Source organism: Carassius auratus, unplaced genomic scaffold, assembly GCF_003368295.1.
Source record: "Carassius auratus strain Wakin unplaced genomic scaffold, ASM336829v1 scaf_tig00015407, whole genome shotgun sequence".
In the NCBI taxonomy this organism is placed as follows: Eukaryota; Metazoa; Chordata; class Actinopteri; order Cypriniformes; family Cyprinidae; genus Carassius; species Carassius auratus.
Window position 1 is genome coordinate 61,944 of NW_020524585.1, and position 13,067 is coordinate 75,010.

General features: G+C 35.1%; 1 protein-coding gene across 2 annotated transcripts; it reads right to left on the reverse strand.

Annotated features, from left to right (window-relative positions):
• Positions 1 to 3,781: 3,781 nt before the first annotated feature.
• On the reverse strand, positions 3,782 to 11,894 carry LOC113074819 (probable sodium-coupled neutral amino acid transporter 6). 2 transcript variants are annotated; one of them, XM_026247564.1, is made up of 15 exons: positions 11,412 to 11,458; positions 10,964 to 11,016; positions 10,683 to 10,722; positions 10,375 to 10,376; positions 9,907 to 9,985; positions 7,377 to 7,459; positions 7,225 to 7,283; positions 7,085 to 7,144; positions 6,323 to 6,373; positions 6,085 to 6,164; positions 5,904 to 6,004; positions 5,485 to 5,609; positions 5,266 to 5,410; positions 5,078 to 5,173; positions 3,782 to 4,331 (listed from the first exon to the last, which is right to left on the reverse strand). In XM_026247564.1, the coding sequence occupies exons 5-15, from the start codon at positions 9,981 to 9,983 to the stop codon at positions 4,135 to 4,137; spliced, it is 1,074 nt and encodes a 357-aa protein (XP_026103349.1). In that variant the 5' UTR covers positions 9,984 to 9,985; positions 10,375 to 10,376; positions 10,683 to 10,722; positions 10,964 to 11,016; positions 11,412 to 11,458; the 3' UTR covers positions 3,782 to 4,134. The 2 variants fall into 2 exon arrangements, with proteins under 2 accessions (XP_026103349.1, XP_026103348.1); XM_026247563.1 differs by lacking the exons at positions 3,782 to 4,331; positions 5,078 to 5,173; positions 10,375 to 10,376 and adding an exon at positions 11,830 to 11,894 and having other exon boundaries at positions 5,180 to 5,410; positions 11,412 to 11,485.
• Between the last annotated feature and the right edge of the window lie 1,173 nt (positions 11,895 to 13,067).

Genomic DNA, 13,067 nt, shown 5'->3' on the forward strand with positions numbered 1-13,067 from the left:
CAACCCCATACCATCAGAGATGCAGGCTTCTGAACTGAGATCTGATAACAACTTGGTTTTTCCTTGTCCTCTTTAGTTCAGATGACCAAAAAGAATTTCACATTTTGATTCATCTGACCACAGAACAGTGCTTTTGGATCATGTTTAGATATGGCTTCTTTTTTGACCTATAGAGTTTTAGCCGGCAACGGTGAATGGCACGATGGATTGTGTTCACCGACAATGTTTTCTGGAAGTATTCCTGAGCCCATGTTGTGATTTCCATTACAGTAGCATTCCTGTATGTGATGCAGTGCCTGAATCTTTGGATGATATTATGCACTGTAGGTGATGATAACTTCAAACTCTTCACAATTTTTCTCTGAGAAACTCCTTTCTGATATTGCTCCACTATTTTTCATCGCAGCATTGGGTGAATTGGTGATCCTCTGCCCATCTTGACCTCTGAAAGGCATCTATGTTATCTATATTCTATTATGAATAAAATATGAGATTTGTAAATTATTACATTCCTTTTTTACTCACTATTTGTACAATTTCCCAATTTTTTTGGAATCAGGTTTTTACATAATCATTATCAGTCTTATTTTCATACAAGTTATGTATTGAATAGTCTAATTTGCACACATGCTTGAATAAATGCTTGAATTTATATATATATATATATAAACAAAATGGGTTGAGTGTGTGTGGGCTCTGATTGAGTTACTCCAGATTTATAAAGTCATGAGATGAAAGGCTCACTGGTTTCAGATGTGACCTTTGACCCCTCTCTATCTCTTTTCCAGCTGGTGTAAATTCAAAGGGAAGACTCCAAACACTCTTCTCTGTCCGGTGTCAGTGGTCTTATGGTGATATGGTGAATCTCAGACCTTAGGTGATGAACTGTTCTATGGGATGGTCAGCTTTGGTGGTGATTCTGGTGTAGCACCAGTCTTAGCCAGCAGGAGGCGCTAATGCTCAACATTACTGCAGCTTTAATTATTTAACCATAAGGCCTACTTTTATTTTTCAAACGTATAGTACATGTCCAGTTCCTAATGGATGGCTTTGTAGTGTTGCCATAAGTTATCCTCTGACTTTGTTGTTCCAGCTGTCATGCCCTTCTCAGCATTTCTCTCTCTCTCTCTCTCTCTCTTTTTTTGTGGTATGAAGCAGTATTAAAACATGTATTCAGCACCAAATCACCTATAATGTTCTTCATGGTTAGCCCCCTCCTGAGTCTTCATTAAAGAACTGCCCTTTTCACCTGGAGCGCAGTGTGGGAGAGTTTAAACTCGGGCTTTTTTGACGAGCAGAACTGTTCTGGTCACAGAGATCTTATTGAAATCTGGCAGTTCATGCACTCTGAGTTATCCAGTGTGTGAGTATGTGTTCAGAACACAGTAAATGTGCATTTCAGGACATGTGTGTGTATAGTGGGCCTCTGGTGTTTTTGTGTCTGGTCACAAGGCAGCATACCATAAACCATAGTAGAACTAGCAATATTTTTGATGCTTGCAAGTGAGAAAGTGTGTGTGTGTGTGTGTGTGTGTGTGTGTGTGTGCTTTTATCAGGATAATTTGATGAACATAAAGTTCAAAAGAACAGCATTTAACTGAAATAGAAACCTTTTTAAAAAATGTATCATTATGAATGTTTTTACTGTCACTTTTGATCAATTTAATGCATCCTTGCTTTAATACACATGGTCAAATTCAGCTCCCATATACAGTTTGAAATGTATTCCCAAATCTCATTTATACACACACACACACACACAAACACACACATACACAGTTACTCACTTATTGAACTGCTGCTACTCTGTCAGGCCGTGCGACCCGTTGAGATGTGGGTGAGGTATTTATGGGTGAAAGGCCAAAGTGTGTGTGAGTGCGTGTTTTCTGGCTGGTATTATTACTCAGTGTTTGGGAATGGCAACAGCTGCGGCAGGAGGGCGTAAAAGAAGAAAAACAAAAATCAGAGAAAGAAATAGAGAGTGAATGATGGAGTGAGTGTTTGTAGAGACGAGTTTAAAAAGAGTGACAGGGAGAGCGAGCAGAGAGGACAGGACAGTTTTAAAGCATAGGAGAAAGTGTGTGGCACAGGGCAGGGTAAGTGTGTGTGTGTTTGAGTAAAATCAACTCCAGATGTGATGTGGTCTCAGCTCCGACCAGGCGTCAGAGCAGAATTAGAGGTTTTAGAGAGCAGAGAGAACGACAAAAAAAAAAAAAATAGAGAACACTCTACGATTGTCACTATAGAGGTAAGTAAAGTAGTGTGTTTGATTGAATATGTGTTTGTATCTTCCTAACAGAGTCTTCAGAATAATTTACTGAATGTCTGTGACACAGAGAGCACGGTCACTGATCGAGCATGAAAATCAATTCAGGAGGAAGGAGAAGAACAGAGATGCAAAAAAAAAAGTAGTCCAGGGGAAAAAAGCAGATGTCAGAATGAAAGGGCCAATTGGCATGAAAGAAATCAGACAGACATACAGCAAAATCACCTTCTGTAGGCAGCGGTTAACCGTCAGCAGATGTTTCTGTTGGTCTGTGTGAATGTGGACTGTGGTCCAAAGGTAAAACTATCACTGCAGGCCTGAATTAAGGCTGAAAAGAGACATAACTCTTGCCTTATACCCAAGAGCAGGGAATCTCATTTTCCACTCATTTAAACTTAGCATGAAATTATGTTTTAAAGGTTTTTTCTTCATACAGGTTTACTGAAAATGCCCAGAAATGATTTTTGAAAATGTATTTTTCTATTCATTATTAAAAATAATAATTTAGTAAAAAATTATATAGTAAAAAATTAGTAATAATAATAATACAATGATATATTATTTAAACTGTATTCATTCATATGGTTTATCCATTTGGTTGTCTTACTATAACATACTGTATTACAGTAATGATTTTTATTTTTAAAAGAATGATAAAAATTCTAAAAAGAACTAAAAAAAAAAAATGTCTGGACAAATTACGAAGATATTTTTTCTTTCTTTTAAAAAAAACCAAAACAAAAAAAAAAGATGTTTTTGTGAGGTTCACCTGAACACCAATCCTCTGCACTACTATAAAAAATATTCACTAAATCACACTTTGCCATGGTTTCATCATGTGATTGGTTATGTCAGTCAAGGGATCCATGTAAAACAAAAGTTTTTTTTTTCTTATCCTGAGCCACAAGATGAATGTTGCTTTAATTACACACCTCAAGAATAACAAAACTACCATATTTCACAAAGTACATGTAAGGTTGTGTTTGTGTGTATCTGTGTTACAGACTGCTTTACATTGGGCGGCCTCTCAAGCTAATGCAGCATATTAGAAACAGCAGGAGAGAGCAAAGGCCAGAGCCTACACACACACACACACAGAGAGAGAGCATTTGTTTTCCATTATCTGACATACAGAGGACCCTCTGTCCAAATCAATGAAGAAAAATCAGCCTATCAATCTTTCTCACGTGCAAACCAGCAAAAACACACACTAATGCTTGGATCTCTTAGACTAAACATGGATCACTCCATTCCAGATGCCACAGTACACGAGTCAGTGAGAAACCAGTTTTAATTCTTATTTCCCTTTATTTATCGAAATACACATAAAAATACATCAAAATTGTCCTTTTGGACATGTAAACAGGGTTGCCATGGTACAAAAAAAATACACTTTTGTATATTTCCAATGTATTATAATTTTTTTAAATATAGAAAATAAAAGGAACATTTTGAATTCTAAATTGAATAAACAGAAAATCTTTGGTTTTAGTGTGTTGGAGAATAATAGTAAAATTTTTTTTTTTTTTTTTTTTTTTTTTTTTGAGTCAGACAAGCAGCTTTTCCAATTCATTAAACATCTGTATAAAACTAATATCCCACATTCAGTTACTGTAAAATCGGTAGTGTAGTTCCTTCATTCATTGGTCCCAAGTGTTTTTCTATGGATGACAGCCACCATCTGGTTCAAAGATAGTCAAACTCTTCTGTCACTCACACATAATATGCATTTTAGTGCCCTGCTGGATATTCTGAATTTGATTGTGCCTCTGTTCAGTATTCAAGTGTCATAAAGTGCTATTGCTATGAGGACATGAGATTTGTCATAAGACCACAGGCTCATCTCATTGGTATTCCCTTAATTTGGTTCAGAAAAGAGTCTCTGCCTGGCGTGTCACCTGTAAAATAAGCTTTCTCTTCAGGGGAGGATGAGTTGAGCTCACAACTTCTGCAATACATCCCACAATAATGATGTCAAAGGTCAAGGACCTTGAACCCAGGAGACAATGATGACACATAGGCTCAGCAAACCCACAACCAGACCAATCACCATCAGAAACACTGCCTAGAAAGAAAAGAGAATGTTGGAAAAGATGCTTATGGGAAGAAAACTAAAGAAAGCTAAATAGTATCAACAAAATAATCAACATATCAAGTTGACATATCAACATATCAAAAAAACAAAAAACAAAAAAAACCCTTCAAAGAAAAACAAATCAGACATTAAAAATGTCCAAAGATTTGGGGACAGTCATTTTATTTTTTAACTAATCTTTGTATTCCATAAAAATATATTAAATTGATTATAAATTATAGAAAACATGTATAAAGGTTACAAGATATTTCAAACAAATGCTTTTAATCTTCCTATTCAATTAAAAGTCCTGGAAAAAATTATTATGGTTTATTTTTTTTATTTTTTTTAAACATTGAGGACAATTAGAAATTTTACTTAAGCACCAAATCAGCATATTAGAATGAATATAGTAATGATGCATATAGTAATGATGCTGAAAATTCAGCTTTGCCATCACAGGAATAATTTACATTTTAAAATAAATATAAATACAAAAAAGTCATTTTAAATTGTAACAATATTTCGCAATATTAATGTTTTTACTGTATTTTCTTATACAAATAAATTCAGCCTCGGTGAGACTTCTTTCAAAAACATTTAAAAAAAGAATCTTACTGACCCCATATTTGAACAGTCGTGTATAAAACAAAATGTAAGAAATCCACTCAAAATCAGCTGTCTTCTGCAAAGGAAGTTTTGTATGTGTTATCGAATGTATGTAAGACTTTAGATACCCCTGCTGAATTGAGAGATCTGATTGGCTCGGAGCTGATTCTCAAAAAAAAACATTCCAGGATACACAAACAGCAAACATGTGGAGGTCGTAGAACCTAGAATCACACAAGAAAAGGTATGCAGACACACACATAAACACATTGAACTAAACCGTAAAACACACACGGAGTGTATGGCACACACTCACCCACCACACCAAAGACATTCCTAATGTCAGGGATGAAAATAGCGAGCAGCAGCACAAGAGTGAGGACGAAAAAACAGGAAAGCGAATGAGAGAGCCAGGAGAACTCCCTCTCTCCCCTGCATAACATCAACAGCGATTTACGTGCCTGAGAGAAAAGAAGAGAGGATGTGTTTTCTGAATTTCTTTCTTAAATAGTTCACAGTCTGGTGTTTGACTTACTGGGAAGTGGATGAGCGGCACAGTGAACAGAACGGCCAATAAAATCGCAAGACGCACTACCATCACCACAACATCCCGCGGTAGGTAGGTGTCATATCCTAGCAACAGCTCAGATTCCACATGTGCTGCGAATAAAGAACATTCGATCAGATCAATTCATTTATTTTCCTTGTCATTGATTTTTTTTTTTTTTAATCACACAATTTAAATGTTGCTTTGGCAGCTAGCTGAAATAAAATGTGCTTTATTTTATTTCAGCTGATGTTTATTTTAATTTCAAGTAATGAACATTTCCTTCATGTTTTTGGTTTTAGTTTCAGTCTTAGTATTTTGTTTCCAACTCCTTTGCTGGAACAAAAAATGTAAGGTCATGTCAAGTGTTGCATTGTGGGACTGTGTAGCTTGAGCAACCTTCTTACTATAGAAAGTGAGGTATCCAAACAGGGCAGAGATCAGATACACCACAAAACTAAGAAAGATGCTGACATTTGCCACACTCTGCATTCTCTGCTTGGTGGGTCTGAAAAACATACGTAAATGCATATAATAAGGCTATATATGTGGCAGATGCACAGAAGGAACAGTAATGAGTGTACTAACCGGTGTAACTCGCAGTAAATAGGTAAAACTGCCGTATGACACAGGAAGGAGAAAGCCATTGTTGGGACGGCATAAGCACTCTGTAATGAACACACGCACACAGTCATTTCTCACCCTCCTGATGTGTGTGCGGTTATGCTATAATATTACAACTAATATTTGGGTTTCTAATAGTCCTGCAAGGCAGACTTTAAATCATAACACAGCTCTGCTTTCTCAGGAAAAAACACACACTCACCTTACTAGAGATCACAAACATCTGTGGGGTGCATTCAGAGGTATTTAAGCTCTGGGGATAGAAAAAGAAGATTAATGTGAATATGAAGATTAAAAATGAAATCAGGACAGCAACAGAATGAAAAAAAAAAAGCTCTCTGGGATCACATTATATGCAGCTGAACATCGGCACGCTGTTATAAATAAAGGCTTTGACCACTGGCTCAAGATGTCAAAGACCACTTCCCTTATTTAAAAAAAAATCTACATCCTGTTTCTGACAGACTGGATCCAATCAGACAGCACAAAATATCTCAGAATAATGACTTTGTTTATAACTTAGCACCATGCCAGCTATCACATCTATATTTGTCATAAGAAACAAGTTAACAATAGGAAAAATAACTAACTAAACTATATAGAAACAAATAAAAACAAAAATGTGTAAAAGGTTTTTAAGCCCATCTTTAATTGAAAAAAAAAAATGTTCTCACTTCATTAAAACCATTTCATACAAATTAACTGAAGAGTTACAAAAATAAATAAATAAAACATAAAACCTAATATCTGACACTTGAAAACCAACCCTTTAGCCTTAAGTCAGTTGTGATAAAGACTTTTTTTAAGGAGTTATAAAGTTATGAGGAGGTTCTGTAGCTAAATTTAAAAAAATAAATGCAGCTAAATGTTCAATTGTTCTGGAGCTGCCCGAATTGTTTTGGGTATTACGTGGGGTGTTTGGGCAAGCGGTCTGGCTGTGAGGGTGTGTGTGTGTGGTCTTTACCAGGCTCACAGTAGAGTTAACTGGCAGAGGGCAGGGAATGGACCATTTTTTCACCACCACCTGTGTGAGAGATGAAAACATCAACATGGGAAAGAGATGGAGAGGGAGGGAGAGAAAGAAAGAGAACAAAAACAACTTACCACTACAGTAAAGAACAGCATGAAGATGAATGCGAGACTGCTGGTGTATCCCAGGAACCCTGAAGAGGAGATAGAAAGCAGTGATACACACTCTCTCACACGTACAGAATTACTACAGAAATACAGAAAAAAACTGACATTCAGTCACTCACCAATCTTAGGAAGTAGAGCCAATGGCAACACTACGATTAGAGTCACTAAAATCAATAGTGTAACGCCATCCTCAAACCACTTTCTAAGGACAGAAAACAAATTGCATGAAGAAAATGGCATTTGATCATAAAGTAAGGCATTTGATCAGAAAGTGTTTTGGTCTCTTAAACTCACCGATTCTATTTTTTTTTATCAGACACATTAAAACAGTACAACTGTGAAATGTTATTATAATTTTAAATAACTTTTTATTTTATTGCTTTTCATGTACAGTATTTATATTTTTAATGTAATTTGTTCCTGTGATGACCCTTCATAAATCTTTCTAATATGCTGATTTGCTGCTTAAGAATTTTTTTTTTACTATCAATGTTGAAAACGATGGTCCATTTTTCAGGATTTTTTGATGAATGTAAAGCTCAAAAGAACATCACTAATTTGAAATAGAAATATTTTGTTAAAATGCCTATACTATCTTTTTTGATCAATTAAATCCACTCTTGCTGGATAAAAGTATCAATTTCTACTGACCCCATACTTGAGTGTTTTAAACCCATGGATGTGATATCAATCACAAATCACTTGTCTGCTTCCCAAATCAACCCTTAAAACATTGCAATTCTGGAAATCCCCACATCTAATGCCAGAAATTCCTCCTCAGAGTCTCTCTCACTGTGCAAGTACTCCTGAATCAGTGCTCATTTTCCTACATTAATAAGACTGAGGAAAAATAAAATAAAATATTTAAAGAGAGAACTGAGACCATTTCAAGTTACAAGTCCATTACAAGTCCATTTCCTTCCACTAACTCAGTGTAGACAAATTTCTTGCTATGAGTTTCATTTCAGTTGTTTTAATAAGATAAAAAAGTGCAAATGTAAAGAAAAAAAACATTTAAAATGATAATTATAAATTACTAATTATAATAAATAAATTATCTCAATCAATTATCTCTTTCATTTTGTACCACTGAAAAGTTTGGAAACGGTAAGATATTTTAAAGACATTTATACTTTTTTTTTATTATATTACTTATATTTGCATTGTTACCAAAAAAAATAAATAAAAAAATAAAATAAAGTTCAAGTGAATGCAGTTCTTTGAACTTTCTATTCTTCAAAAAAAAAAAATCCTGAAAAAAATGTATCATGGTCTCCACAAAAGAAATGTGAATGTGTATTTGAACTGGGAGAAGGAATCTTGAACAGGTTGGTGTGTGAGAGAGATCTTGAGCTGATTTCCCGTGGCTCTGTCTTAACAACAGGGTGGTACTAGACAGCCTAACTGATCCACTTGAAGAAATGAAGATAAATTACTCCACTGAAAGAAAAATGTTATTTTACAGTAAATGACTAAAGTTTCAAGCGTTTATACTGTGGCCGCTTTGTGATTTTTGCTCCTCCCAGAGAGATGGAGTAGAGATGTTTGTGTGTGTCTGGGTCTGGTCACAGTAATTGTGCTGGTAAAGGGGATCTTGGGAAGGCACAACTCACGTTGGGTGGAACATATGTGCGAGATTTACATGAACGGACCTTTAATGCAAACCAGCTGCGTGGGGACGGGGCACAGTTGAACCACGGCTCAGAACAGCGGCTAATAAAATAATGACCGTTACATTCTTTACTCTGGAATATTTGCTCTTTACTCTCTTTCAGAAACTCGCTTAAAGTCAGAGAAGTCAGAGAAAAAGTGTTTTTCTGCCAGTCAGTGAATGACCTGGTGTGAAAGTGCCCTTCTATCTCTCTTCCTTGAATCAGGTTTCTAATTTGACTAACAATGAATTCAAGATGTAAAACTTTTCACCTCCGATTTTGTGATATGTAATTAATATTTGTTGTGATAAACCATATGTACTACTACCACCATTCAAATTTTGGGGGCTGTAAGATTTTTAAATGTTTTTAAAAGAAGTCTTTTGTGCATTGTTTTATTAAAGATACGGTTCAAAAAACTATTTTAATACATTTTAAACTGTAATTTATTTCTGCGATGCAAAGCTGATTTTTCTTCACATTACTCCAGTCTTCAGTGTCACATGATTCTTCAGAAATCAATCTAATATACTGATTTGCTGCTCAAGTATTTATATTTTATGATTATAAATGTTGTGCTGCTCAATATGTTAGCATTTATATAAAATATATCTTATATATATAAATTATTATATATATATAAATCTTTAGCAACATCCTAATTATTTTGCTGTCACTTTTAGTCAATTTAATGCACCCTTGCTCAATAAAAGTTTTTAAAAATATCTTACTGACACTAAACTATTAAATAGCATTTTATCTTCCATTTTAGTCAGATTTTTTGTCTCTCAACTGACTGTAAACAAGACATTTTGTTGGTTACTCTGTTTCTGCTCTTTGATCATATAATTTTTTTTTTTACATTAAATATGTTCTGATTGGCTAATACTGTACAGTGAGTACAGTGAGAACAGAAAAAAATTACTTGATGCTGAAAACTTGCATTGACTGTACATTATCAGAATGAAGTGTGAGGGTGCGGGATATATTTATTTACCCAGAAATCTCTGTGCTCATGAAGCCGGTGATGGCAGCAGGCATTTCAGACTTCAAGATAAACAAGTAGGTGGACATGGCTAGAGAAGGAGAACAAATTCACAAAATTCAAACCATTCCATGGACAGTAACACACGGTCTATTTAAAAACACACAGTAACCTCTGGGGTCAACATAATCTAAACTAACACTAACATGCTAACAGCCACAAGTTCATATCATTTGGTCACATATATACACACATACGCGTATGATTAACAGACAGCTGATGAAAGGATTGGCTTGTATCCAGACTGAAAACCTGACTGCAGCAAAACACTTGCGCTCACACAAACACACAGTTGTTGCCACTCTAAATTCTAGTGTGAAAGTGAGATGGAGTTTATGTCAAGTAGGTTTGGGAGATTAATGATAAACAAAAATTCAGTTTTACTGCTACTAAACACCACATAACACACATAATACTCACTACTGTTCACGGTGAATAGGAAGCAGTGTTCAAAGAAAGGCAGACAGAAAGAAAAGACAGATTTTTATTTATATTATTAATCGCTTTTTTTTTTTTTTTTTAGTATCGCTGTTGTTTGCAGACCAACCTGCTAAGTTAAAAGTAATATATCCACCCAATAAAACATGTTGAAACTGAGAGCATGAAAGCAAAATAGAGGGGAGACTCTGTGTCAGGGTTTGTAGTAATTCTAATTTCAGAGTCCAAAGGTTAAGAAGTATGACTTTAACCATATAAACAATTAAATACAATGAAAGTGAAAACCTCACCTCCAATGTTCTGAATGAGAATAGTACAGGCCACGAGAATCTGCTCAAAACAAGTGAAAAACACGCTTTATGGGAGTAAACAGGTGCATTTTACTTCTATAGTGTATTCAGTTATGACAAGTACAGATAATGATAATGACCACAGAACACAGTTTTTCATATAACAAAATGAATATTGCAGAGCTTCAATACAGCTTAACTGCAGGGAATCTTCAGACAAACACAAAATCAGATAAATAAAGCATTGTGAGCTGGATATTAGATCCGTGATATTAACCAACCTTGCCAGGTCTGTTGAACGCTCTCTCCCCAAGAGCTTCATAAGAGTTGATGCCTAGCACACAAAAACATATGCAATAAAGAGGCCTGGTTTATAATGTATAATCATGAAAGGCCATTTCACAGTGTAACAAATTGCCTAAAACTCCTCTGTCTGTCAGCAGAGATTTCTCAACTGATGTAGAGTTTCTGAGAATAAGTGTTATTTTAGGATTACTGAGATTCTAGTATAATTTTTTCCCCATTATTTTAAATTTGTTTTCATTTTAGTTTCAGTAACTTATTTTTTCAGTGCGCTTATAGTTAGTTTCAGTTTTGTTTAACTTTTAGTTTAGATTGGAGTCATTTTAGTTAACTATAATAACCCTGGTGAGGGTTTTAAATAAACATAGCTGAAAGGTCAACAGGATTATGCAGGGTAATGAAGTCAAAAGTGAGAGTTGATATTACCTGTCTTGTCACAGAGGAGCAGCAGGAGATGGATAGAATAAGCAGCTAAACTGGAGACCACCAGCAACAGAATACTGAGGAAAAAAACAAAACAAAAACAAGCTTAAATTACTGTTCTGTATCAAATACTAGGGAAGCTCTATTGAAAGCGTTTGTGGAATAATGTTTGTGTTGCAATAACAATTTCAGCTTCTCCGAGATTCACTTCTATCGTTGTGTAAAAAAGCCTGTTGAATGAAACATTTTTGCATGGCTCTGTTTGTGTGTAAAGTATGCAAGTACCTTACTGGAACCACAGTTTTGCTTTTAAAAACTGAGGGTTGCATTAAAACAATTTTCTGTTGCAATCAACATTATGCCACAAAAGTTGTCAACACAGTTGAACTTGAATTGAATCAGAAACACCACGTTTGTGTACCTGAATCCAATGATGCCTGTATTGGCCATAGCATAAGAGAGACCCAGGATACCACTACCCATGATGGCATTTCATCAGATTAAAGGCAGAAGACCAGAAAGTGCACCTCTAGCCTGAGCACCCTGTGAGGAAGATAAACAGACCAGGAATTACGCAACAACATGATCCTAGAAGTTATGCAATAGAAAAAAGTATCCAAAATGAATTTCATTACTGTGTCATCAAGTTACTGAAAGCACGAAGAGAAGTGAAATCTTTGCAAAGACAAAATGAAACTGCATAAGATCAACATGTGATAAAGTTACAATTATTAGAAAGCATGAGGCAGAAGATGACATAAAACACATACTATTCCATTTCCAATGAAAACATTAGAACACAGCTTTATGGTTTTAGAGGAACGCCAAATATATTTGATTTGTAAATACTAGTACAGCACTGCATGTAGAATTTACACTGTGTGTAGACTGGATGTACATTAATTTACTGTGACATGTCTAATATTTATTTTTTTATGCCTCGGTAAAGCACTTTGTAACTATTATGAAACACGCTTCCCATTGCTGTTAGAGAGGCTCAAACAATAGCCAGTTTTAAGAAGCTGTTAAAAACTCATCTTTTTAAAATTGGTTTTATGGACTGTCAGTAATATTTTTTGTGTGTTGCTGTAATATTTGTAATATAATGTAATATAATGTAAGTATTTTATGATTTATACTTTTTACTTTGTATTGCATTTATTGTAGTTTTTGAATTATATTTGTTTGTAGCGCTTTGGGTTCTAGAAAAGCGCATTATAAAATAAAATGTATTATTATTATTGTTGTTATTTTGTGGATATTTGTAAATTCTGTGCTATACAAATCAACTTCGTCTAGCTGGGATGTTTAATTATGTTAAGGCTTAGCTTAGCAATATGTTAATTTGATAAAAGGGACAACTTGACAATTGTTGTTGTTGTTCTTCTTCTTCTTCTTAATAATGTAACGTTAATCAGGAAACGACAGGCTGTAATTTACCTGTGCTAAGAGCGGTCTGCTTTCCTCTCCGATGGGCTCATACTCGCTCCCCGTCTGCACGCTACAGTTTGCGTCGTTTTTTCCACATGTTCTGCCGTTTAGTTTTCTTCTTTATGAACAACCACAACCCCTCTGCTCTCTCTTGGACACCAGCGTGGCCGTCAATTCATGTGTCCCGCTCTTATACCACCGGTTCCAAAAGAGACTTTTGTAAACGTA

Bases quoted from the DNA above. Each gene is read 5' to 3' on its own strand.
- LOC113074819 (XM_026247563.1), bottom strand. From the start codon at position 11,891: ATGGGTAGTGGTATCCTGGGTCTCTCTTATGCTATGGCCAATACAGGC. The intron at 7,460-9,906 runs GTAAATAAATAT...TTCTGTCCTTAG, and splicing joins ATGAGCACAGAGATTTCTGG to AAAGTGGTTTGAGGATGGCG. The intron at 6,374-7,084 runs GTAAAGACCACA...TTCTATCCCCAG, and splicing joins TTAACTCTACTGTGAGCCTG to AGCTTAAATACCTCTGAATG.